A 27091-nucleotide genomic window follows, 5' to 3' on the forward strand; every position below is an offset into this window, starting at 1 on the left:
GTGTTAGATGTTTCACCTAACATAAATGATCCTTTTTTTATCCATGATGAAACTGGAAAAGAAAAGAAAAAGGGGAAAGCTGAAAGCTGCCCTCAGTTCTATAGGGCTTGTCATGTAAAGGGAAACCTGACTTGTTCTTTATTGCTTCTGTGATCAGTCAAGTAGCAAGCATTTCTTTAGTGCAGGATGTATGCCATGTGGGAAGGAATATGAATGTATGTTGTGCCTTCTGTGTGCCATTTGCAAATATTCTTTCATACGATCCTCACAACAACCTTTCAGTAACAAGGTGTTATCTGCATCTTTGTTGTTCTGTTATTAGAGTCATGTCCAACTCTTTGTGACACTATTGGAGGTTTATTTGCAAAGATACTTGGAATGGTTTGCCATTTCCTTCCCCAGCTCATTTTTTAGGTGAGGAAACTGAGGCAGACAGGATTAAGTGACTTGCCCAGGGTCATAAGTATGAGGCCAGATTTGAATAAGATAAGTCTTCCAGACTCCAAACCCAGCACTCCGTCTGCTGTGCACGTAGCTGGCTAGAATCACACGACTTGTAAGGGTCTATAGCTGGATTTGAACTCAAGTCTTTGTGATGAGAGACAGCATGCTATAGATAGAGCTTTTACCGGAAAGACCTGGCTTCAAGTTCTGCCTCTGATATATACTGATATATCTTATGTGACTTTGACCTAACCTCTCGGGGGTGTTTACTGACTCTTTAAGACTATAAATAGTGGAGAAGGTCCTGATGTGCCTTGGTAAAGAGATCTTCCTCTGTGTGCTCTAGTTGAATCATCTGGAGAATTACATTTCATTCTGGATAATACATTTTAGAAATAACATTGACAATGTTAGCAGTCTTCCAGTATTCAAGGGCTCATGCATGGAAGAGGTATTAACTTTGTTTTGCTTGACTCCAGAGTACAGAACTAGAAGCACTAGGTAGAATGTGTAGAAAGGCAGTTTACTGCATTATAATGGAAAACTTCCTTGTAAAATTAGCATTTCCCCAAATAGAATGAACTCTCTTAGGAGATAAATAAGTTTTTTTTTTTTAAATTTAATTTAATTTTTAACACAGTTTATAACAGAGTAAGCAATTCAAACTTTTGGGCAGGTGATAACATCTTTTTAAAGCATTTACAATATGGACAAAAGAATTTTTTTTTTAAACATAAGCCAACTGAGACATAGATAATATTTATGTTGCTACCTTCACAATCTCTTGACCTAATTGTCTCTTCAGTATTACTAAGAATAAAAAGACCCTAACTTAATGTTGTTGGTCTAAAGTCCTATGCCTAATAGCTTAATTTTAGGCAGCCTCAGATGTACCTCTACCCATAATCTATAATTGAATAGATCTGGTATTAAGCTTACAAACCTTTTGACTATAAGGGAATTGCCATCAAGAGTAGGGACATTGCAGGGAAACAATATCTCCCCAACTTCATGTCTATTCCAGGCAGGAGTAGATTGTCCACTTGTATTCAGTCAGGCTTAAAGTCTGCCACGTGTCATTGGGGAAATTGAGTCTGGAGAATCCCACCTCAGCCCATACTGAACAGCTGCTCTCCCACTCTTCCCTATGCAGTTCATACCAGCATCTCATGAGCATACTGGCATCATGTAATGGAGGCTCGGATCGCCTTTCTTGCTTCTCATATGTGGAGTTAGACTCAGAAGAACAGTCACTTAGTAGTCCCACGTCATCTAAAAATGGCAAGTTTCTATAGCCAGGTTTAAAATATTATTATAGTTTCACTTTGGCTAAGGAGCATCTTTTAGGCAAGTCTTAAGTGGCTTATATGCCTTTCTATACATGTTCTAGTTCCTGATTAAATAGCAATCATGAAATCAAATTTACCATTAAAACCTTGACTTTCCCATCAATGCCAAATTTTATCAGAGGTTACCTTTCTCTTGGAAAGTTAGACTGAAATTCTTTTCTCCAAACTAAAGATGTCATTGATTTATTCTCAGTAATTAATTCAGTCTGTTGTTTTAATACTAATTGCTTTTACCTTACTTTGTAACATGACCAATTTTTCTCCCCATCACCTCCCTCCCCCCACTTCCTAATACCTTGCATTCTGGTTGCTCCTTCCCTCAATGTACACTCCTCTCCATCACACCCTACCCTTGTCCTATCCCCATCTTCCTTCTTTTCTTGCAGGGCAAGATAAGTTTCCATACCCCTATCCCTGTAATTCTTATTTCCCGATTATATGCAGTAAAAATTCTCAACATTTGTTTCTACTACTTTGAATTCCAACTTCTCTCCCTCCCTCCCCCCCTCCCCAGCCCCACTAAGAAGGGAAGCAATTCAATACAGACTAAACATGTGTTGTTTTGCAAAAGACTTCCATAGTAATCATGTTGTGTAATACTAATTATATTGCCCTCCGACCTACCCTATTCCCCTTTTCTACCCCCTACAATTGACCTTGTCCCTTCTTTAAAGTGTTTATTTCTAGTGACTCCCCTCTCCCATTTGCCCTCCCTTCTAACATTCCCTTTGCTCCACTTGTTGCCTCCTCTCCTACTTTCCTGGTGTGATATAAATTTTCATATCAAATTTAGTGAGCATGTTATTCCTTCCTTCATCCACATGTGGGGAAAGTAGCTTTATTTCCCACCCCCCTTCTCCTTTATCTCCTCTATTGAATAAGATTTTTCTTATCTCTTTTATGAGTTATAGCCTGCCCCATTTCCTTACTCCCTTTCTCACCCCTTCATTTTTATTTTATTTTATTTTATGTTATTTATTTTTTGTTTGTGTGTGTGGATGTGGATATCATCTCTTCTGATATAACACACCCTGTACTCTCTATCTATCTATGTGGACAGTAAGTTCTTAATCACTAGAGAATTTTAGTCTGGTTGATATTGGATGACCATTTTGGATGTTGTAGAAGATGGGTTGGAGTACATGACTTGAGGTGCCTTCTGAAAGGCACCTCGCCACCATTCTAAGTCACAGGGAAGCAGTTTTTGGTTTACTAAAGGAAAGCCAGCCTTCACAACTTTTGAAAACTGTCTTTGAAGGTGTATGAAGGCTGCAAACTGCTGGGAACTGATGTCAGTATTAATGAGACCATTTATCTCTGTTGTATCAAAATAGAAGTACAGGAAAACTTTTTAATTAGATCTGTTACTCCAACAGTAGAACAGTTTTGCTTCATGAAATGGTAAGTTTTCTTTCACTAAAAAATACTTTTTACAAATAAAATATTAAAGCAGAGACTAACTGAATGACTTATATGTTGCTAGGGAGTTTGTATTATGCAGAATCCAAAATTCCCTAAGGTCTCTACTAACTGAGATTTTGTGATTCTCATATTTTCCTCATGTAGAACAATTTTAGGACTGAAATGATAGGATGTACTTGTAGAAGCATATTGCCTAAGTATTGTCGCTCATACTTAAATATGCTACTGTTCTATACTGTAAGCAATTTTGCTCAGAGTGAAGTCAGAATTAGAGTATTCCTTTATTTGTAGTTTGAAATGAATGTGCAGTGCATTTCCACACAAGACCCAAAATGATCGCCACACCTAGTCTCTTGTATGTTTTATAAGGTGAAAAATTATCATTATCTCTTGATGGATCTGTTGATAATTTTCTGAAATTTCATTTTTGCTTTGCGTAACACGAATTGAACTGTACTCCAACTGTTAAAATTAGAATCAAAATCTCTTAAAATCACAATTGGAAAGGTGATCAGATTTGATGGAAACACTGCAGAACGTCCAGCCTTCTTTCCATTCCTGAACCTGTTCCTTATTCCCCTCTCCATTATGGGAAGTAACTGCCAAGTTACCATATTGGACGCCTAAAAGGAGAATGCTTTGTAAACCTTAAAGCACAAGTAGGAGATTTTTTTTTTATTTATGATTGTGCTTCCTAAGCCTTGGCTGCTTTTATTTCATTTTTTCCTTATCCCTACATCCCTAGCACCTAGTTCAGTGCCTGGAATATAGACGGTTAATAAATATTTAATTAAATAGGCTTTAAAAGGATAATTCAAAATTAGTTTATTTTAAAGCATTCCTGTCTTTTCTCCATGCCTTCATTCTGTACTACAATTTATTTTCTGTGGTAATAGAGTAAATAATCTTTTGTAAAAACACGTATGGATAAATTCTGGGGTGATAATTATAAATTTTGCAAGTCTGTCAATTTAGGAGTTGCTGTTAGAAAAAGAAACTGGAAATGAAAATAGTCTCATTAAATAGTGTGTATGAAAGGTATGAAGAAACAGATTATTGTATCAAAATAGAGCTGGCATTCCCTTAACTCCCTAGCATCATTTCTCAAAATGTGTGACAATGGCGTGCATATTATGTATAAGTATATACATATGCATGGTTATATACACATATTTTATTGATAAATTTCAAAAATAAATAACACAAGTACATCTCGTTAAAATTCCCGTCTCCAATTTCAACTAATATGTTACCAAATTTATTTTCAAAATATCTATAAACTTCTTTTGACTTTTAAAGTGTCCCCCTTGTAGTGAAACAGCATTTTGTGCCTCCTTCACTTTATTTTTATAGAGATGATGTTTTTAAAGGGTATATTAGAAATAGATCCCACCTTTTTTTGTGTGTGTGACCACAGAATGCATACTCCTTGAGTTCCCAGTTAGTTTTTTTCAGTTAAACAGGTACCGTGGCTAATAATAATAGCAGACATTTACATAGCTCTCAAGTACTTTGCTAAGCACTTCATAGTTATTCTCTCCTTTGATCCTCCCAGCAACCCTGAGAGGTAGCTACTATTATTATTCCCATTTTACAGATGAGGAAACTGAGGCAAACAGGTTAAATGATTTGCCCAGTCATATGGCTAGTGATGTCTGAGGCTGAATTTTCATTCCTGTCTTTGTGACTAGGCTTAGGGCTTTCTCCAGGCCCTTATCCAGATAGCAGCTGTCTAGCTAAAGACCAGAGTCATAGCATTTTGCTTTCCTCCCATCTTAGGGAAGGTAATATTTACATATTGACTTGGGATGCTTTCTTCTGTGTGCAGGTGTGGATTTCATGTCTGCTTTTTGTATTTACTCATAACTTACTGATAGTGTCATTTGTAGTCATACATCTCTCTGTGCAAGTGTGTGCTCACACATACGCACAGTGGTTCATGTGATCACATTCGTTGTTTTATTTCTTACTAAATTTCTCCACTTTGGGGGCATGTCCTTCATATATATCCATGCATAGGAAAGTACTCACATATGGTACTAATTGGCTTTGTAGTTAGTCATAGTAATTAATAAGAATATATAGAGAGCTTTCTTTGACTACTGGAAGATTTAGAAAGAATGGAAGCTGTGTGCATAGCTCTCCAAAGATTTAAGACTAAACAGAGAAATGCCTTTTATGTATTTAGAAAATCCAGAGATCTTTGAAGATGGTGTCATTTTGAAGTTGCCTCCTAAAGACAGCAGTGTTGGAAGCCTTTTTAAAGAAAATGAGTGCTGAGCAGAGATTGAAGGGAAGGGGAAGGCATGATTTGCCTGAGAGGAACAGGAAGGGGCTTTCAGCAAAGTGTGTGGTATGAAAGATGACTTGAAACTGAAGAAGATAAAATAGGTACCGAGGACACCGAGTATTTGTTCTGTTTGGGAACATAACTGTCTTAGGGTATGATCATGTAGCTACTCTGTTCTTAAAAGGTGAGGCTTAGAATTTAAAATTAGATGATTTAACTTATGGTAAAGACAGTTGGAAGCTGTAGCAGGGTTATAAGGGCAACGTCTTGACAAAAATGGCATTTCAAGATAGATAATGTAGATTGTAGAAAGAAGGAGCTTCTTGGATTCAGGGCATCTGGTGATGGGATTGCTATGTCACAAAGATGTAAAGTTCTAGGGCCTAAGATGATAGTCTGTGGCCATAAGTAGAGAGAAAGGATTCAAGCACAATAAATACTTTAGAGGAAAAAGGCAGCAAGGCCTGTAGTGAACTGAAGTCAATGGAAAAATGAAGATAGTATCAAGATACAGATCTAGAAATAGAATAATAATACTTCTGATAGTGAAGGGGAAGTGCAGTAGGGCTTGTGTTAGAGGAACAGAAAGATTTTAAGAGACGGTTAAACAAAACGTTAATAAGGCTATACGTTTTAATAAAGATAAGCAGTGAGAAACAAGAGACATTGAATGAGAAGACATGGTTAAAGATTTAGATTTAGAAAGAATTTTCAAGCAAGGCTAACAATAAACCCTCGCCCATCTTATACTTTTTTAAGATTAGAAACAAAGGGAAAATCGCTTAGGGTGAATTTTCATTTTTCATAGAAATTGTTTACATGTAGAATATGCATACTGAATATGTCATTATTATGTCTGAATATGTGGCTTTCACTTTTAGCAATGTAAGTGAAGTCACCAATATGTCTACCTTTGTTTTCTAAGATAAAATATCCTGAAGATATATCTAAATTCAGCCTAGCTATGAACTCTCCACTAATAGTAAAGAAAATTTTTAGATAATTTTAAAATATACAACACAGCAGGATCTTTAACCTTCAAAACATTTTACCAGACTAACCAACATTGTCTTGCTTGTTCACTGCTAAAATAATTAAACTGCTTCTCCATTATATTTTAGATAAGATTTGACTCACAAAGTTTTCTATTTTTCTGTTCATAGCTAGGGAGGCAGGATAGTGTATAGTAAGTAGCAGTGTCGAACTCAAATAGAAAGGGATCCCTGCGGCCAGCATGTGAGCTTAGAAAACCACAAATTAACATTGTCTGTGTTGTATTTTATTTTTATTAAACATTTCACAATTACATTTTTAAACTGGTTCAGCAACACTTGGTGCAGGAGAATATATGTCTTAAGTTTTATAGAACTCGTATTCAGGTCATGGCTCTGAATCTTATTCTGACATTGGCAAGTCTCCTAATCTCTGAGTCTCAGTTTCTTCATCTACAAAATAGAGATGATGGTACTTGTCTTACCTTCCTCATATGATTAATGTGAGAACAGATGTGATGATAATATGTAAAACATCTCTGGTAAAAATTTGGCAAATTGGTACAAACATGCTGTAGAAATGTCAGCTATGATGGACTATTTATTATATCTCTTCTTACAGTTTTTTCTCTAGTCTTACCATTACACCAGAAACCCAAAGAAGTATCTTTTTGTCCAACAAACCACTTTTTTAAAAAATTAATTTGATTGATATTTCTTTTTCTAATATCATCTATATTTCCCTGTTTTATTACCTTAAAGAGTCATCCCTTCTAACAGAATAAAAAGGGGTAAGTAAAACTAATTAACTCACTGAAAAATTCTGATGTTACTGCAGACTGTGCAGTGTCCATACCCATTATCCCCTACTTCTAAGAAGAAGACAACTGGGGAGGGTAGTGCCTTTTTATCTCCTTTTTTAGGGCCCATCTCCACACATTCATACTGAAGTGGCCTTTTTGCACTGCTTTTGTCTTTCATTTCCTTGTGAGTCTTTTTGTTCATTGATTTTATTTTGTGGGTCTGGTGAGCATGGGCAATTTGATCTGTACTTGTTGTTGTCAAGTCATTTTTCAGTTGAGTCCAACTCTTTGTGACCTCATTTGTGGTTTTCTTGGGCCAAGATACTGGAGTATTTTGCCATTTCCTTCTCTGGCTCATTTTACAGATGAGGAGACTGAGGCAAATAAGGTTAAGTGACTTTCTCAAGGTCACACAGGTGTAAGTGTCTGAGGCCAGGTTTGAACACAAGAAAGATGAGTCTTTCAAACTCCAGGCCCAGCCCAGCAATCTATCTGCTGCATCACCTAGCTGCCTTTTTAAAATCTGTGCTGTACATAAAACTTGGTGCATTCATGTTTAATAGTAACCTGCCATAAATAAGATATTGTTTTGGGGAAAAACATGTTACTTCCTTTAAAAAATGTTTTTGTAGCATTGAACTTTATTTGGTCAAAAAGGCTTAGCTGTCAAAAGATGATTTTTACCAATATTGTATATTTAATAGTGCTAATAAAATTCTAAGTATAGAATTTTTCCTAGGTGTGCCTTGCGATAGCTCATTATTCTCAGCCAACAGATCTCCAGCTACTCTTTGCATTTGAATATGTTGGGGAAAAGTACCACAATCTGGGTAAATATAAACATATTCGTATTATTACTTTCATTTCACATTGTATAATTTTACTATTGGGTTTCCATGTAGAAAATTCAAAAATACAGAAGATTTAAAGATTTAAATTTGCAGTCGTAGTTACAAAAGCAAACGCTCTCTGATAGAAGAATTAGCACTAGTCCAATTGTCATATGAAAAGGACTCAGGTCAAAACCAGCTTTCTTTAAGTACAGTAGTCATGTCAAATGTTGTACCATAGGTCAGTCTGACTCATGTATTTTGATTAAAGAGGTTCCTATTAGACTTTTTAAAATATATATTTTGTTAATTGGTAACTTGAGTTATGTTTACCTATCTTGAATTGGGAAGAAAATAAAGGATTGTTAAAAAGTACATAATTTTTGAAGTGACATAAACAAAAACCAATGTAAAATTGTTTAGTGAAAGCTACTTAGATTTTTTTAAGTACTACATTTCTATTTCTGATAATAGTTTACAGTGAGGATTTGAAGGAAAATATATTTCTGTAATAACTAATGTAAGACAGCCAATGTCTGTTTAGACAAGCATTATGGAAATGAAACAGTTTTGCCAAAAGTGTCAGGAGTCAACAGTGATACCAGGTAACATTCATCTGTACAGCTTTTCAGATTCCACCTTTATGTGAATTTAATTTTTATAAAAATTAGGGAATACCTTGATCAAGAAAATCTTTTTTTGCTAGTGACTGTGGATTGGCACTTTTGCCCTACCCATCCTATTAAGGAGAAAAAAATGATTATAGTCAACTAGCAAATGCTTATCAAAGGACTGCTATGTGTTTAGCACTATGGGGAATATAAATTTTATTTGTGTTCTAGTCTTTGCTTCCATTGAGTTTTCATTTTAATAATAGCAGCACAACTTACAAATATGAAACAGTAATTTAAGACAATATTACAAGGCTATTCCCAAAACAAAGAGGGTTGTGTAAATGACAGTTCATTTGTATATTGGGCTATTTGAAATTCAAAATACATTTTCTCTTTAAAATTGCCTTTTAAATCATGGGTAGGTCCCTAAATAAGATGATAAGAGATGTATGTAATCCATAATATCCATAAAATATAATACTATATGAAGTAAAAATTAATATTACTAGAATTACAGTAATATTACTAGTAATAAACTGTACTTTTAGAAAGTTATTTTTAAGGTCCTCGGAAGAGGGAACCATTTGGTTCAAGAAAAAAGACAACTTCATCCACTTTTCTTGAGTACAGAATTGAATCTAAGCATAATTTTGAAATAAGTCATATTTGTCTTTGACATCTTCTCCTTTATTAACTATTGATCTCATGTCACTGAGTACCTGACTTTGGTGCCTCCCCACCTTGGGCCATTAACAGCACCTGTGGCATTTAGGAGCTCTTTTGATAGTAAGAGGGTATAATGAGTTCTTTAACGGCTCTTTATATCTATGAGTTGTTTGTGATAACATCTTATGGTAACTGTAAATATTGGACTTAAGTAAAAACTAGATTAGTCAAACACAGTCAACAAAGATAAAATAAGCTTTTATAAAATAAAACTTATAAAAGCATTTCAATAAAATAAAGTTCTTATGAAAATATTTTAATATAAACATAGATAAAATTTACACACATTTTAAGTCAAAACTTGAAAGATAGGTTGAAGGGAGAGAAATTATTTCAGTTGAAAGAAGAGGCACAGATGAAGACATTTAGGAATGAATAGAACTTATTTCTGGAACGATGAAGAGACTCCTCGCTCCTAAAAATGGTTGTTGAAAATGAGGTTGATTGGAAAGGATTGGAAACTGATTACAGAGTGCTCTGAAGGCCAAGCATAGGAATAGGTTTAGTAAGCAATGGAGAGTTGCAGCTTCAGAGCAACAAGTTAATGTGATTAAAACTAGCCCCTGTGGAAGATTAGTCTCCCAAGAAGATGGTTTCAACAGAAGTGAATGTGGAAGCAGGAATGCTAGCTGTGATCCAGGCATGAAATGATGGGGATCCCAGCTAAGGTAATAGTAGTGGGGGTGCTGATGTAATGATTTTAAGGGGAAGATGACTGATTTAATAGGAAGAGGTGGAAAAACAGAACGATGAAAGAGTTGTTTCAAGGTTTGGAGCCTTCACTGCAATAGTGATGCTTTGTAAAAAGACAGTGAATTTGGAAAGGGATCCTTTGAGGAGTAGAGACAAGAATAATAATAATTTTGCATCTGAATGACATTGTGTATTTGGTAGTTGGAGGTAGTGATCTCAAACCTAGGTAGATGGGAACCTCCAGCACAGGAGAGTGCTGAGGCTGTGAAGAATCCATGAATCCTTTCACAGAGACGTTGGAGAGTACGGGATCAAGGGCTAGCCCTACAGTTGGGAGTGAGAGAGCAAAGGAAGTCATTGAGGACCTGACTAGGAGAGTGGTGCTGAAGCTAGTTAGCTCCTCCATTAATTCTTAGTTAGTATTAACCCCTCACTGAGTAGATAGTAAGAAAGTGCCAGATGTAGCAGAGATTGACCTTGTTAGTAAAGTGATTGTCAGCAACCAGTTGCAGTGGAGTGGTAATGGAAGCTAATGGTAATGGAAGAGTGAGGGAGGGAGTAAACATAGAAGCAGTAGGCTTAAAACTGGTGAAAAGTTTGATAGTGAGGAGATAGAAATAGTATCTGATCTGGGACAGTTTCTTCAGACTGGTTGTTTCCTATGCTTGACTACAGAAAGAAAGGGGCCACTGGAAAGGAATTATGGGCCGAAGGGATATGCAAGGAGTACAGTTCTTCAGACTTTGAAAAGGAATGTGTTCATTCTAGGCCAGAAGTAGATCAGTTAGCTCAAGAGAAGATAAGGGATGCCTCTTCTATGGACATTTGACAGAAGGGTGAGTGGACTGGTGTAGAGGCCTTAGGGTGAGTGTGGGATCTCCATTAGAGGTAGGCAAGACCTCTAATGAGAGTAACCAGGGAATGGAATTGAAGACTTAACCAAAAATAATTATAAAACCCAACTTTTTAAAATTGTAAATTATATTGTTTTTTCTACAGCTAAAAACATTAATGGAATAGACCCTGGAGGTGGAGGAGTAACTGGTGGAAGTAATCAAAAAACTCCTTTATTTGAAACTTTTTCTGATTGGGATAGAGAAATCAAGAGGACAGGTGCCTCAGAGTGGAGAGTTTGTTCAATTAATGAGGGCTACATGATTTCTACTTGGTAAGTTGTTTTTTTTTTTGAGAAATATTAACATTTAGCAAGAAAAATTTTTCTCTTTAGTAGTTAAATTGTATTGTCATTGCTTGCTTTTGATTTGTGATATTAACTTTAATGATGATCTCAATCTAATCTCTTATGAAATCCTCACTCTCTTTAACTTCTGCAATGTTTGATGCTTTAGCCCACCTTTTCCTCTTGAATGTTACTCCTTGGGTTCTCATGACACTATTTTGGTTTTCCTCTTATTCATCTTTCTGTTCCTTAGTCTTTTTTGCTGGATTGTCATCCTTACTGCACCCTTTCACAAACCATACCTCTAAGGTTGTCTTGGGCCCTCTTTATGACTTCATCATCTCCTGTGGGTCTAGTTATCATTTCTGTGTAGATCTCTCAGGTGAATATTTCCAGCATTAATATCCCTTTGGTACTCCAACCTGTGCCACCAACTGCTAACTGGATGTGTGCATAGATATATCTCCCATAAAACTCTAAAATGCAACATATCCAAATACACACACACACACACACACACACACACACACACACACACACACACACACTTTCTCTCTCTCACACACACACACACACACACTCTTGAACTTTTGTCAAGGGTTTTGTTATTGTTCTAGTCAGCCAGGTTAAGGGTCTTGATGTCACCTTTGACTTGTGTAGGAAGTAGCTCTAACACCAGCACTCTCAAGTCATTGAACAGTTAACAAAAGGAGGTTTTTACTTCTAGCACAGCAGCGATATAGTGGCATTTAGCTTCTCTGGACGTGGCCCCTCTCAACTCCACATGGAAACATGTCTGATCATTACAGTAGGAAATGATAAATGACATGGTGATTTGTGTGGTCTTAAGAAATCCACCAAGTCTGAGGTGCCTCACCTGCCTATGGCTGGGACATTTTATGTTTGTAGGTGATTTCTCTCCTTTTTAGGAAAGCTATTTCCTAAGGAGAAGGAAGGCGAAGGGGCATGGGCCTCTCCATGTTGTGGTTGGGGGAATAGAAGCTGCATCAGGGCAACACTGGTCCTGTCATTACTTTTCACTCTGATTCATCGTCCCATTTCTCTTTCACTGCAACTCTTACATCTTGTTGCCATCTCTTCACTCACACAATTACCACTTCAGTTTAGGCCCTCATCACCTTCTCATAGGTCTCTGTGCCTCAAGTTTCTACAGATCCCATACTGCTTTTCCTGAATCTTAGGTCTGACCATGTCACTCCAGTAGCTCTGTAAACTTTGGGATTTAAAGCCCTTCAAAACCTGCTCTTTTCAAGCTTATTACACATTATTCCCTTCCACATACACTTGGGTGAAGCCAAAATGGCCACGATTCCTCATTAATGGCTCTCTCATCATCCACTTACATGCTTTTTTCCTGGCTATTTCTTATGTCTAAAATAGATTCACTCCTAACTTTAATCTTTCACAAGATTTCTTTAACATCACCTTCCATGTGAGACCTTTCTTGACTGCCACAATTACTTATAGTTTCCCCCAGATCACCTTGTATCTGTTTTTTATATACCTAAATATGCACATTTTCTCCCTTGGCTAGACTGTAAGTTCCTCAGAGGGGAAACAAGGAAGAGAATAAGCATTTATCTTGTACCTGCTATGTGCCAGACATTTGTACTAAGCTGTTTTTTTTTTTTTTTTTTACACATATCTCATTTGATTCTCATAAGAACCCTGTGAGGTAGGGGCCATTATTATATCCATTTTATAGTTGAAGAAAGTGAGGCATATGAAGGTTAGATGACTTCTTTTGACCAACTTACACAGCTAGTAAGTATCTGAGATCATATTTGAACTCAGACCTTATTAATTCTAGGTCCAGCCTTCTCTCTACTGTGCCACTAGCTGCCTCATTTCCTGGGGGCAGGAAACTGTTTTTGCTTTTGTGTGTACCCTGAGTGCCTGTCAAGTAGTAGATAACTTAATGGTTACTTGCTCATTGAATAGTACTGTATAACCGATTCCTTTTGTTAACCCTAAACTTAGCGTGTGAAAAATCCTGTTCATCTCTGTTCCGCACTTTTTAAAGATTGGCTTCTCTAGTCTCTGTTTGTTTTCCAAACAGCACTTCTGAACACAGCTCTTAGTTCTAGTGAGGGTCCTGCTGAATTACTTTCTGCCATAGCCTCTGTCAGTTCATTTGCTTTATGCTACAGTCCAGAGTCAGAATCCAGCTCAAGGTTTAACTCCTTTGTTTTTTCTTTCTAAAATATCTTGTCATTTTTTTATAACTGTTTTGCATATATTTGTATTAAGTACTAGTTATTTTCCTCTATTAGAATATAATAAGTTCATTGTGAGTGGGGATTGCTTTATTCTTTGTACTTCAGATCACCAGTGCTTAGATCATGGACTTGCGCCTAGTATTATTGATTGAGTTGGTTGTGGTAGAAATTTTCAGTATGTGTCGGTGCTTGAGTGATAAGTCAATAATCAAATTATCTTCTACCATTAAAGAAAGGAACTAACAAAATGAAAATGTTTACCATAATCAAGAGTATTTTTAATAGTAATAGATTGCTTTTAAAAAGAAGCTTTATTTTGAAAATCATTTAGGAATTGCTTATTGGAAAGTTTCCAGGAATTAATTATGAAATTTTATTTTTAAAATTAAGATATTCAATTTAATAAACTGCTGTTGTCAAGAATGCAGTAGGTAAAACAAAATCAAGTTTGAACCTCTGGACACCATCAAGCAGTTTTATATGAAAATTTAGCAGAAGTAAAGTTGTTTTAAACTTTTTAAAAAATGAATGTGTTAAACATCTTTTCTATAAAATCAATTCAGTCAAGACTAGAACATAACCTAAACTTAGTGTTCTTGATGTAAAGACAGATCACCAAGGACAGAATGATGAGCAGGAAATGCCTGGGAAAGGAAATGGCTTTTCAGGTATTTACTCTCTACAATTCCCGTCAGCAGCTAGGTTGTAGAATCTCTTTTAGAGCAGAGATTTCTTGTTTTGTTTTGGTTTTTTTTTTTTAATTTGTATTCAGTGCCAAGCCATGTCTTACACAAGTGGGCACTTATTAAATACTTCATTTGGTATTCAAAGTAAAAACTATTCATCTGGGTGATAAGTGGCAGGGCAGGGGCAGCTGGATGGTGCATTGGATAGAGCACCAGTACAGGAGTGAGGAGGACCTGAGTTCAAACCTCACCTCAGACACTTGACACTCACTAGCTGTGTGACCTTGGGCAAGTCACTTAACCCCAATTGCCTCATCCTGGGTCATCTCCAGTCATCCTGATGAATATCTGGTCACTGGATTCGGATGGCTCTGGAGGAGAAGTGAGGCTGGTGACCTGCGTAGCCCTCCATCATTCAAAACAAAGTCAAGTGCAAGTCATGTCATCATTTCTCTGATGGTATGGTCTTCTTTGGCAACAGAAGACGAACACACACACAAGTGGCAAGGCAATAGTTCTTTCTAAAGGATTAGGAAGTGGAGTGACATGAACAAGGAAGATAGAACTGATAGCAAGAGATGTACTTTACAAAACGTCCTTATGATCCATCCCTGAGGTCCATATCAACACTAAATTATTTATTGAGTGCTTATTTTGTACCAAACACTGTGGTAGGACTATGAAGGATTCCTCTGACGCACCAAAGCTTTATACCATTCTTAGAGTAAGAAAGTTAAGTAATTCAAGACCTTATATTGTTAAGTCATTTCAGTTGTGTCTGGCTTTTTGTGACCCCATGTCAGGTTTTCTTGGCAAAGATGCTAGAGTAATTTGCCATTTTTTTCTCCAGCTGATTTTACAGATGAAGAGCTTAGGCAGGTTAAGTGACTTGCCTAGGATCACAGAGCTTAGTAAGTGACTGAGGCTAGATTTGAACTCGGTCTTTCTGACTCTAGGTCCAGAGCTCTATCCACTGTGCCACCTAGCTGCCTCATGACCTTACTTGCTTTTTATTGAATGAATAAAATAGGTATTAAGCCCTACAGAAATTAGAACAATGACATCTGGAACTGCTAGGAAGTAGCAGTGGGAATTGAACCAGGGTCTCTTTGTAGATAACCTGAGTACCAGGCCCAGAAGTAGAGAACTATTGAAGGTTTTTGAGGAAATAAGAGCTACTTTGTCCAAAGTGATGTTTTTAGGACTAATAATCTGGCATCATCGTGCATAGTGGACTCTAGAGGAAAGGATACTGGGGCTCTGGCCTCCTTGATGTTCCTCACACTTGACACTGTCTCAAACTCCCAAGTGTTTTAACTGCCTGAAGCTTTCTCCCTCTGATCTCTGCCTCCTAGCTTCCCTGGCTTACTTCAGCTTTCAGCAAGTGTCTCACCTTCTTCAGGAAGCCATTCCTGATTTCCCTTAAAGTTCAAGCCGTCTCTCAATTGGTTATCTCCATTTTATCATTTATATGTTTCTTTGTATGTAATTGTTCCTTGCTGCGTCCATCAGACTGTGAGCTCCTGGATAACAGAGACTACCTTTTGCCTTTCATTGTATCCTAATTCTTCATCCAGTGTTTGGCACATAGGTACTTAATAAATGCTAGTTTACTGACTAACACATAGGGCTGTCCAACTCTGAGGTGTTGAAGGATCTGAATAGCGTTGTAGGAATGAGAAGGAAGAAATCAATGTCAGAGATACACAGAGGATAAAATGAATGTTGGGAAGAAAGGAAAACTCCAGGATGACTCAGCTTCAGAGACTGGAGAAAGGATGGACAGAAAAAAAAAAAACAGTCCAAAGAAGGCCTGATTTGGAAACAAAGATGTTTTGTTTGACATGCTGAATTCGAGGTGACAGTATCCTGGCACAGATATTCTGCAAATATCAATGTGTAAATCAAGAGGGGCACCAGACCAATGTGGGAATGAAAACTGGGAGAGGTTCTTCAAGCTCAAGGCCCATTGCTCCTCAGCAGTTCCTGACATCACTGCTCTAACTGAAACTCAGGAGAAGGGTCAGGGGTGGATATAGATGGAGCAATTTTTGTATAATCTAAGGTAGGTGGGATTCCTTTCTGGAAAGAATGGGATAGAATGAGAAACAGATCACTAAGAACTGAACTATGGGACATGCCTGCAGTAACTCGGGGGAGCCAGCAAAGAAGCAAACACAGAAATAGGAAGAGAACCAGATCGTGCGGAATGCCAGAAACCAAGGAAAGAGTTTTCAAGGAACAGGGTAGTGATAAGCATGGTATTCAGTGCTGCAGAGAATGAGAACCTGGAAAAAGACATTCTGTTTGGTGACTAGAGGGAAGATCATTGAAGTAGCTCCATTAGGATAGTGGTAGCTTAATCCAGATTTCAGTGAATTAAGGAATGAATAAGATGACAAGAAATGAAATAAGATAAATTATTGGTAGATAGGGTAGTAAAACAGAAGAATGACTCATTTAAGATAAAGGACAGACTTCCGACAGTATTTTTGGGCACAGTCAGAGATCGAAAAGACTGGAAAGTGGGAGAAGAATTGGTGGACAAGACTGAAGGGGATAAGATCAAGAGCATAGGTAGATTAGCCTTGAAAATAGGTTCACCTCTTCAGTGATAGCACAGTGAATTCTAGAATCACAGTCTCAAATAGGAGGCCTCCTAGCAATTCCTATCCCCTCATAAACCCTGTTTTCATCTTGCCACTAGTGGAGAGGGAAAGTGCAGTGTGAGGGATGAGAAGAATTCCTTCCCCAGAGAAACTTAATATTGAACTAGAATTGACAGGTGTGGTTCTGATAATGAGGTCAGATTGTACACCTTTAGGGGAGGAACACAACTGAACCATTCTCCAAAACATTTGCCTCTGCTTAGGAATGTCTCCTCCCTTACTTTATATTAACTTAAAGTTGTCACATGTTTAGTTCAAAAGACATTTGAGTGACAGCCACATTTTAGGTTCTGTTCCTGCATTTAACATGTTTCATTTACTAGGAAAGTTAAGACATAGACAACTAACACCATGAAATTTTGAGTTTGAAGGGAGGACTTCCCTCGACAACATCTTTGTTAAATGATATTCTTTTTGATCTGAATTTCCTATTTTCCCCCTCCTGAACTGCAAACACACTTCTCTACTACTCCCTGGTCATATACCTAACACACCTGAGTATGTATGGAGCAGCTTTGGGTACAATAGAAAGAACACTGAATTTGAAATGGGAAAGCCTGAATTTTCATCCTAACTGTGTTAAGCATTATCGTTAAGAAAATGTTTGATTATGAAAGTAGGTTATCTGATTAGGTGATGTGAACAAGATGTTACAAATGGCTCAGATGCTTAAAATATAAAAAGCACTTAGAAGAAAGTTCTAGCATGATACCTGGAAAATCTGTGGGAAAATGTGACAAGAATGACAGTATTAGAAAGTGTTGATAGAAAAAAATGCATATAGATGAGCTCACAGATCTGTAGAAATAATAACTGGCATTTTATACAATACTTTAAAATTTACAGAGTACTTCCTCAGTAACAGCTGATCTCTAAAGCAGCTAGTCTAGCTCTTATTATCAGCATTTTATAGATAAGGAAAACTGAAACCCAGAGGGAGTCAGTGACCTGCCTTAGGTGACATCAGACCTTGGTTTTCTGACGCTTGCTATTATATTTGTAAATGGGTTGTATTACTGACTTTTACAAACTTCTGAAGATCAGTAGGACAATGATTTTATAATGATTTCAATATGAAATTGGTTTTTTCCCTTCCCTTTCCAGCCTTCCAGAATACTTTGTAGTTCCGTCCTCTTTGGCAGATCAAGATCTAAAGCTCTATTCTCATTCGTTTATTGGAAGACGAATGCCAGTAAGTGTGAATTTCATTTTATTTGTTCAGTATTAAGTAATAGCTTGGGACAGGTTTAATAATTCTTACTTTGTTTCTTCCTAGTTATGGTGCTGGAATCACTCTAATGGTAGTGCTCTTATAAGAATGGCCCTCATAAAAGATGTATTGCAACAGAAAAAAATAGATCAAAGGTAATCAAGAAGCATACCTTCTGATATGAGATACTATTTTGGACAGATTATCTGTAGGTACAGTAACGTCTTCGCCTGAGATGGTTAGAAAATGATATTCTAATAAATTACTGACATTTATCTACCACATATTCAAACCAAGGCCAGAAAATCAAAGAATTAATAGAGATCAAATGAGATAATATGTGTAAAGTATTTGGCAAACCTTTAAACCTTGTGACCTAGCTGTATAAATGTTAGTTATCATTACGAGTTTTTGGGAGACTTACTTGAGAGCATTAGTCTTTATTAGGAGCAGCAGAAAAGATATCACTCGCTTCTTCAGGTATTTCCTTGATTTCAGGCTTCCTATTAGCAAATGTTTATCAAATCATAGGGACCTCAGACACTCTCTGGTCCACCCCCCTTATTTTGCAGATGGGCAGTGGAGAAAACTAGACTGAATGTTAACAGATCTCAGTTTTATATCTGAGTCCAGTGAATAGCCAAATCACATTATATAAGTTACTTATTACATGGCAGTGGTGATAGGAATATTGATTAAAAATATATAGCAGTATGTGAAGAAAATAGTGTTTAGAACTGAAAAGGACTTCAGAAATTGTTGTAGCCTCACTTCTCTTATATTTGAGGAAACTGAGAGGCAGACAGTTGAATTGTTTTGCCAAGATTACCTATCTTGAACTCGTCTTAACCTCTCCAATCCAGTGTTCTTTCTACCAGCATGATGAAAGAAGTCATATTTACTGAAACAAGGAAGGATTCAATGTCCCTTAGGATCATACTTCCCATTTTTCTCCTTACTCTAGCTATTAATGTCAACAAGATTCCGTTGAAGATGTTAACTACTAGTGCTAACAAATTTACAGATATTCTATTCTCTTTTTCTCATTTATTTTTACTTCATTTTTAAACAAGTTGAAAATTTTTACTCCATAATGTGTATCTTTGACATTTATTTTACTAATATGAATACTGATTTAATAGAAATTTTTCTATTTAAGGGAGGATTAATTCATTCTGTTGCAGTATATTATGTTATAAGTTAATGGTAGGAATTTAAAATTAATTAAAATCTTTTTTAAAAATGCTTTTTACCATTTAAAACTAATTGATTCTTGAGAAGGAAGTTTTTTGGTATAGTAACTGAAGGATTTTGTTTTTATCAGGATTTGTAATGCAATAACTAAAAGTCATCCACAGAGAAATGATGTTTACAAATCTGATTTGGATAAGAATTTACCCAATATTCAAGAAATACAAGCTGCGTTTGTAAAACTTAAGCAACTGTGTGTTAATGGTAATCTCATTTTTATTTTTTTATGTAATTGATAACAGGGACTTATGATAGATAATAAGCATATAAATATGTGTTGTGACATAATTTGATCCATGTTCTAATAACTTGTGTACAAAACTAGAATATTTATTATACATGATAAAGGACTTAATAAATTAAAGTTACTTCTTAAAATATGAATTACAGGTTTTGGAAATATAGAAAACAAAAACTGTGGCATACATACCTTTTAGTTTGTCATATTAGTGGTAATTTAAGATTTAGTCTAACATGTCTAAAACAGTATCTATAATACTGTTCATTTTAGAACCTTTTGAAGAAACAGATGAAAAATGGTTGTCCTCACTGGAAAGTACTCGATGGTTAGAATATGTAAGGTATGTATGAATTTTCTTTTGAATGGCACAAATATTAATACATTTTCCTAATGTAAAGATTACAAGATATAATAAATAAATCATCAGTAAAATGCTAAATGAATTCATATTAATTATTTGTAAATGTAGCACAAAGTATTCATTCATAGTTGATTTTAAATATTCAAATATAGTAATAATTGACCTTTATGTATTTAAAAATTTTTTCTTTTACTTTTTCTAGAGCATTCTTAAAGCATTCTGCTGAACTTGTATATGTGCTAGAAAGTAAACATCTTTCAGTAATCCTTCAAGGTACTTAACTTTCTTAAACTTCTATTTCTTATGATAATAATTATACTTTGCATTCAAGTAAATCATGTTTACATGCCAAATGCATTATTGTCAAGTATAAGGAACACTTGTTTATCTTAACAATGGAATGCAATTATTAAATGGCAGATAAACCCATTTATACTTAGTTTAAAAAATATATTTCAAAATGCATAGTATAGTGATAATAGCGTTGGGCTTGGAGCCAGAGGAGCTGGGCTTGTTTTTTGGCTCCAACTTTTACTAGCTTCTCTAAGCCTCAGTTTTCTTATCTATAGAACAGGGATCATACTACTCATAATATCAACTTTACAGAGTTGGTGTAGAAAAAGGTGCTCCTTAAACCATAAAATACCATAACTAAATTATTGTCACTATTATTCATTCAGTTTTTCTGGTAAATGGATGAAAAAATGTCATTCCTGTAGCACAGCACTTTAAGGTTGATGATGTAAGCCTTATACTTAAAAGTATTCTTTTTCTCAGTTTAGTTGTCTTTTAGGTTCAGTGCTTTGCCTGATTTTGTTTTGCATCTAGCACCTGCTAAATTATAGACTATGAGTAAACAGATTGTAATGTTGTCAAGAAATGATTTAATTAAGCAGAGTAGGTGATAATGAGAACTTGAGTAGAAGTTTGGTTGTGTAGAGGTACTTGTAAGTAATCTACTTGAGACGTGATTGTGTAATAGCATACTTTACAGCTAATAACTTATATACATCCTGTTAGATATTGCTTAGGTTTACGTTGGGAAGAGTAAAGGTCCCAGAAAAATGTGAGCTCCAAAATTTAACCTTGGTCAAGTCACCGAAGCTCACAGACCTCCAGTCTGCTTATCTGGAAAACGGAAATATTTGTATTGCCCGCCATACAGGCTTGTGAGGAAAGTGCTTTGAAAACCTTATACTAAGTTTATTACTTAGTTTATTCTAAGTAATAATAATAAAATGTTTTAAAATAGACTTACACTTTCACAGTACGTTATCATATTTTACTGTTTGAACTGAAAGAAATACTTTTGACATCTCTATTAAATTTTATTGATCACCTGGCTACAGAATGTTTATTTACATTGTAGTTTTTTTAAAATAAATTTTAATTGATACTTTAAATGTTCATTTGAATTTTACTAGTACTGATAAATTAAGCAAGATAATCAGGTATTTCAACTTCCTTAGCTACTGAGTGTTCTTACTCATTTGTTGATTGCTTATTACTTTTTTAAATGTTCAATTTTTATTGATTTGTACATATTTTAAAATGTCTGACTTGTTATTGAGTTCTGTTTGCTTCTACAACAATCTTTTCAGACAATTTCCATTTTTCCTCATCTAAATTGTTTCCCTTTGGGTCTTCACATTTTTAATCTTGAGTTTCCTCTCCTTTCTGGGCTAATTTTCACTATAGAATTTTAGTTGATAGCATCCTACCTATTCTTCTTCTGAACTTTATTTACCCTACAGCTTCAACTTTCTTAATGAATAATAGGAAGTTGTAAATTCAAAAAACAGCTTCTGCATTACTTTTTTAAAAAATGCTTAAATGGATATATGAATGAAAGAAAAGCCTTTATTGAACCTGTTCTGTGTTGAGCCCTAGGGCTACAAATACGAAGGAAAGATAGTTTTTGCCTTCTAGGGAACTCCTCCTGTTCTAATGGGGGAAGTGATGCTTCATAAAGAGATGTGGTGACCAGAAAAGGTTATAGAGACCTAAGGGAGTCATTTGACATACTGTTTTCCAAAGCTAGTCGTTAGCATATTTTTGATTACTGTTCCATGAACAAAGAGTGAAAAGGACTATGAGGCGGAGTTAATTGGATGGATGAGTGAAGAACATTGAGTTAGATGTGGAGGGCTGTGCATGTTTGCACTAGCTGAATTAGCAGTCAGGACAGGATGAGTCCAGGTTGACAGTTATAAATTTGCTATATTGAGTGTCATAAATTGCATTCATTAAGATTCTCACAGGAGTTCCTGAAGCCTTCATTCAGGACTTATTTATGATACTTAATATAAGCAAATTTGTTTCTACCTTTTATTTAACTGTCTCATCTGGTTTAGTTATCATCTCTGTAGAGATTTTGAGCTCCAGTCCCTTATCCCCACCTGCCAATTGGACATTTAAAAGTGAATGTCCCTCACTTATCTTACACTCATTATCTTTTCCCCCAAAATTGTAGTCAGTTTGGTTTGTTAATTTAATGTCATCCTTGATTCCTCATTCTAACTCACCTTTATGTATCTAGTTCATTTCCAGATTTTACTTCTATCTCTGTAACATCACCTGCATCACTTCCCTTCTCTTTATAGTTCAGGCCCTCATCACTTCATGCCTGGACTATTGAAATGGCCTAATCAGTCTCCCTGCCTCAGATCTCTCTTCTCTCCAATCTTTCTTCCAGGTATAACCATATCACTCCCTTTCTCAATAAACTCTCATGGTCAGTTTTCTGTTACCTTTAGGATCAAATATAAACTCCTCCATGAGGCACCTAGAGCCTTCACAACCTGGTCCCAACCTGCCTTTCTACCCTGATTATACATTAATGACTTTGTCCTTCTTGTGGTCCGGCCAAATTAGTGTTACTGTTGCTGATATGTGGTACGAACTGTCCCCCTGTACTGTGAATGATACTTTAAGTGGCACCTTACATATGGGACCTTTGCTGGGTCTCTCTAGATGCTGGTGCCCTCCTCCCACTCCAAATAACATTGTATCTCTTTTGTACATATCTGTATTTACATGTTTCTCCTGATAGAATCTAAGCTCCTTGAGGTTAGGGGCTATTTTATCTCTGTATTGGTATCCCTGATGCTTCATACTAGGCACTTAAAACCTTATTGGTCCTTAGAGTGTCCTGTGTTATCCTAAAGGTCTTACATTACAAATTATTTATAATTGAATTAAATTATAACTTAATAATAATAACTTTCATTTATATAGTGCTTCATAGCTTGTAAAATACTTTGCAAATATCTCATTTTATCCACACAACAACCCTGAGAGGTAAGTGCTGTTATTATCCTTATTTCACAAATGAGGAATCAAAGGCAAACAGGTCAGATAAGTTCCCAGGGTTACAAATGAGTGTCTGAAACCAAATTTGAACTCGTCTTCCTGACTCCAGAGCTAGTACTCTTAAGATAGTATGGTAATTACTAGTTATTCACATCATTGTACATTAACTGTACACCTGTGAGTGCAGGGACTGACTGTCATCTTTGTTTCTTTCTCAAAATTAATTGAATGAAAAATGACTCTGAGTTGTCAAGAAAAGACTGCATACATTAAGCGGCATATTCTAGTTAATAAATTAAAGGTGTATGTTACCGATTTTAGAAAGATTTCCATCTAAGGCAAGTGTTTTACCCATTTTCTTCATTCGTAAAATGAAGTTCTTTTTGAGTTTTAAAATTCTGTTTCTGATCTTCAGTTACCTGAAAAAGCCCATTTTTAGATGATGCAAGATAATTTTTATTTAAAGAATTTGCCCTCTGGTCTTCCCATTCTATCCATTGTACCACCCCGTCACCCATCATTTCATTGTGATTCTTCTGAACGTGAAATGCTAAGTCAGATTTCAGAGAAAAAGAGGATAAACTTCTTTTATACAAAGTATAAGTAAGGACAATGGCCTTTTTACTATAGCTCTGTTCAGCAAGCAATATTGTTTCATTTCCATTGCTCAGAAGGACTTTGCTTATTTTTTTAGAAAATTCTAAGAAAGCAAAACTGTATTTTGGTTCACTTAATAAGAACTACAGAGACCAGACATGGAAAGTATTGATGTAGTTAGAGATTTTTTTTGTGCCTGCCACAGTGTGTGGCATTTTCCTGTATTTTTAAATAATTTTTCTTTTAATTTTTTTTCCACAGAGGAGGAAGGAAGGGACCTAAGTTGTTTTGTAGCTTCTCTCATTCAAGTGATGCTGGATCCTTATTTTCGGACAATTATTGGATTTCAAAGTCTGATACAGAAAGAATGGGTCATGGCGGGATATCAATTCCTAGACAGATGTAACCACTTAAAGAGGTCTGACAAAGAGGTATGAAAAAAACTCCAAATGGGCTGTGGTTAACTTCTGGGTAGACAGTTGGTAAAAGGAGTGTTATTGTGAGATTGATAATATAAACTCTTACAAAAGTTCAAGTGTGATTTTTAAAATATTTAGTAAATTCACAACGTGTTTAGTATCTCCTGTGTCCAGAGAACTCTTCTAGATGCTGGGGAAGACATAAAATATAGATGGAACTGTCACTCCCTGGAGAGGGGGAAGGCACATCATATTTTCTTATAGTAAGCCTCATCTGTGTCATTAAAAAAATAAAGTGTTTTGCTTTTGTAGGGGGCAGAATTCAGCACTTAGAAAGTGCTATATAAATGTGAGCCATTATTATTACAGATATTTAGAGTAACTTAACTGGGAATTTAATACTATTTGTTCTTTAAGCTTAGATTTTTTAAGGCAAATAAACAATGTCTCTGGGACCAAGTACTTTTGACCGTAGTCTTTTCTCCCCCGAATTTATTCTTTGTTGTCATTCTAAAGAACATAGATATGCTCATAAATGTGAACAGCTGAGGTATAATTTTCTGTTTTGTTTTACTAGTCTCCCTTATTTTTGTTATTTCTGGACTCCATCTGGCAACTGTTAGAACAATATCCAGCAGCCTTTGAATTTTCAGAAACTTACTTAACAGTGCTGTATGACAGTACACGAATCTCATTGTTTGGCACTTTTCTTTTCAACTGCCCTCATCAGCGAGTAAAACAAAGCACAGTAAGTATAGTGTTTTCATTTTAATTAGCTTCTATTTCAGTTTTAGTTCTGTTACAAGGTTATCTAAAAGTTTAAAAGAAGAATTCAGGAACTTTTTAATAAATTGTCGGTTTTTAAATATAAATTTATGTAATAGATTTGTTTTTAATCTAATCTTAGTTTTTGTTGTGAACTTAGTCATCAACAGACTTTAATTATACAAAGGTAAACAGTAATGAACCTTGTATTAAAAACTAAACTGTTGTTTAAGAAATATATCCCAAATGTATAATAGAGTAACAAAACTATTAGCCCTTCAGCTCAGTAGACAGCTCATAATATTTTGGTCTGCAATGGATCTATCATTTTTGATGCATGCACTCTCCAGTAATAGTGATTAGAACACACTTGGATTTGCCTATCGTGCACAACTTCTGTCCGAGCCCTGTCAGTCTGTCCTGGGGCAGAGACCATCCATCCAACTTGTGTGGATCCAGGTGGACCATGTGAGATGTCCATTAGTTATTCCTTACCCTAGCTTTGTAATTTTTTCTGGTCATACCCTTCTCTGGTAACTTCTTTGGTGTTTCGTCTTCTATATACCTCCTTGTCTGTGACATACCAGAGCCTACTCATGGCGCAGCATGTTTCTCCATTGTCTTTGAATGATCCTCAGTTTGGGTTCTGTGTCGACTGTTCACTGTTGCTAGGAGAATATTTTTCTGAAATAGATACACCTGTATTTCAGAAGAATCTTGTCATTAAAAGCATTGTAGCATTTCCTACAAAGGTAAACAGTAATGAGCCTTTAAGTTCTCTATGCACCATGACGAATGGGAAAATGTGTTTAATACGAATGTATGGGTAGAACCCAAATAAGACTACATGTCATCTTGGGGAGGGAGAGAAAAGGGTGGGAGAGAAAATTTGGAACTTAAGGAAGTGATTGTTGAAAACTGAAAACAAATTTTTGGGGGAAAAAGAACAAATATTAAAAAAAAAAAAATAAGTTCACTCTCCTCCTCAGTCATGACTTCAGCTCATTAGCCATTCACATTGTCTGATAATATTGGGTACTGTTATTGGATGAGTTTGATGGACAGAAAGTGTTTTTCATCTACTTTTATTTTCTTGTATAAATAAGCTTTCAAATTTTTGAGTAATTATGAATTTCATTTTGAGTAAGCTATAATGTTTAAGAACTTTATACAATCAGTACAAACAGGAACATTGGGAGAATGTCACCCTCTGTAGCAGGGGTTCTTAACCTTTTTGTGTATCATGGACCCCTTTGCTGGTCTGATGAAGCCTTCAGAGCCTTTCTCAGAATAATGCTTTTTAAATTTGTAAAATATCATGCATACGATTACAAAGGAAACCAAGTAGATTGAAATACAGTTATTGGAATATTTTAAACACACATACACATGTGCGCAGGTGCGCTCGTGCACATTCACAGACCCTGACTTAAGAATCTTTGATCATAGGCAAAGGTCTTTGACGCTATTATGGAATACATTAAGCCTAAAGTAAAAATGAAAAAGATTTCCGAATAGATGGAACTCAGTTCGTAACTTTGTTTTAAATATAAAATACGTTAAACCATAAATCCCTTGTGGAAAAAGATACTGTAGGTAATGGAGTTTTCTAAATAACTTTATGCCCCTATTAGTCTACAAAAGTTTAAAACATTTTTAATAGAAATATTTTTTAAAATATACTACATATTTCCTTGCCTTTAAAACAATATTTTTAAAAACCTGAACTTACACATTCATTGGTATAGGGATCTTCTAATAAGGAAAATGCCCCTGCCAGTGAAGATTAGCACCTGTTTTGGCAACAGCCATAAGTTGAATGGGGCCCTGAGAGGTTAAAGATTTGCCTACAGTCACATATCACAAACTCTAAGGCCAGTTTTTGCCTTAAAGAGAATCTTCTGTAACAGAATGCATTTAGGATTCTAAGGTATAAATTGTCAGTAACTTTTAAAAAAAAAAACTTTTTCTTGATGACTTAGGGCTATCAATACAAG

The 27091-nt window shown here is 35.7% G+C and overlaps 1 protein-coding gene across 2 annotated transcripts in view; it reads left to right on the forward strand.

Moving 5' to 3' along the window:
* MTMR10 (myotubularin related protein 10) overlaps nt 1-27091 on the forward strand; it is an 80805-nt gene that overhangs the window by 39527 nt on the left and 14187 nt on the right. For both annotated transcript variants that reach the window (XM_072616626.1, XM_072616633.1), the window contains 9 exons: nt 8040-8130; nt 11163-11331; nt 18043-18130; nt 18215-18303; nt 19473-19603; nt 19911-19980; nt 20204-20274; nt 24172-24341; nt 24907-25077. In XM_072616626.1, the coding sequence (XP_072472727.1) occupies nt 8040-8130; nt 11163-11331; nt 18043-18130; nt 18215-18303; nt 19473-19603; nt 19911-19980; nt 20204-20274; nt 24172-24341; nt 24907-25077 (1050 nt within the window). The remainder of the gene's footprint in view (nt 1-8039; nt 8131-11162; nt 11332-18042; nt 18131-18214; nt 18304-19472; nt 19604-19910; nt 19981-20203; nt 20275-24171; nt 24342-24906; nt 25078-27091) is intronic.

Source organism: Notamacropus eugenii, chromosome 1 (genome assembly GCF_028372415.1).
Source record: "Notamacropus eugenii isolate mMacEug1 chromosome 1, mMacEug1.pri_v2, whole genome shotgun sequence".
Lineage (NCBI taxonomy): Eukaryota > Metazoa > Chordata > Mammalia > Diprotodontia > Macropodidae > Notamacropus > Notamacropus eugenii.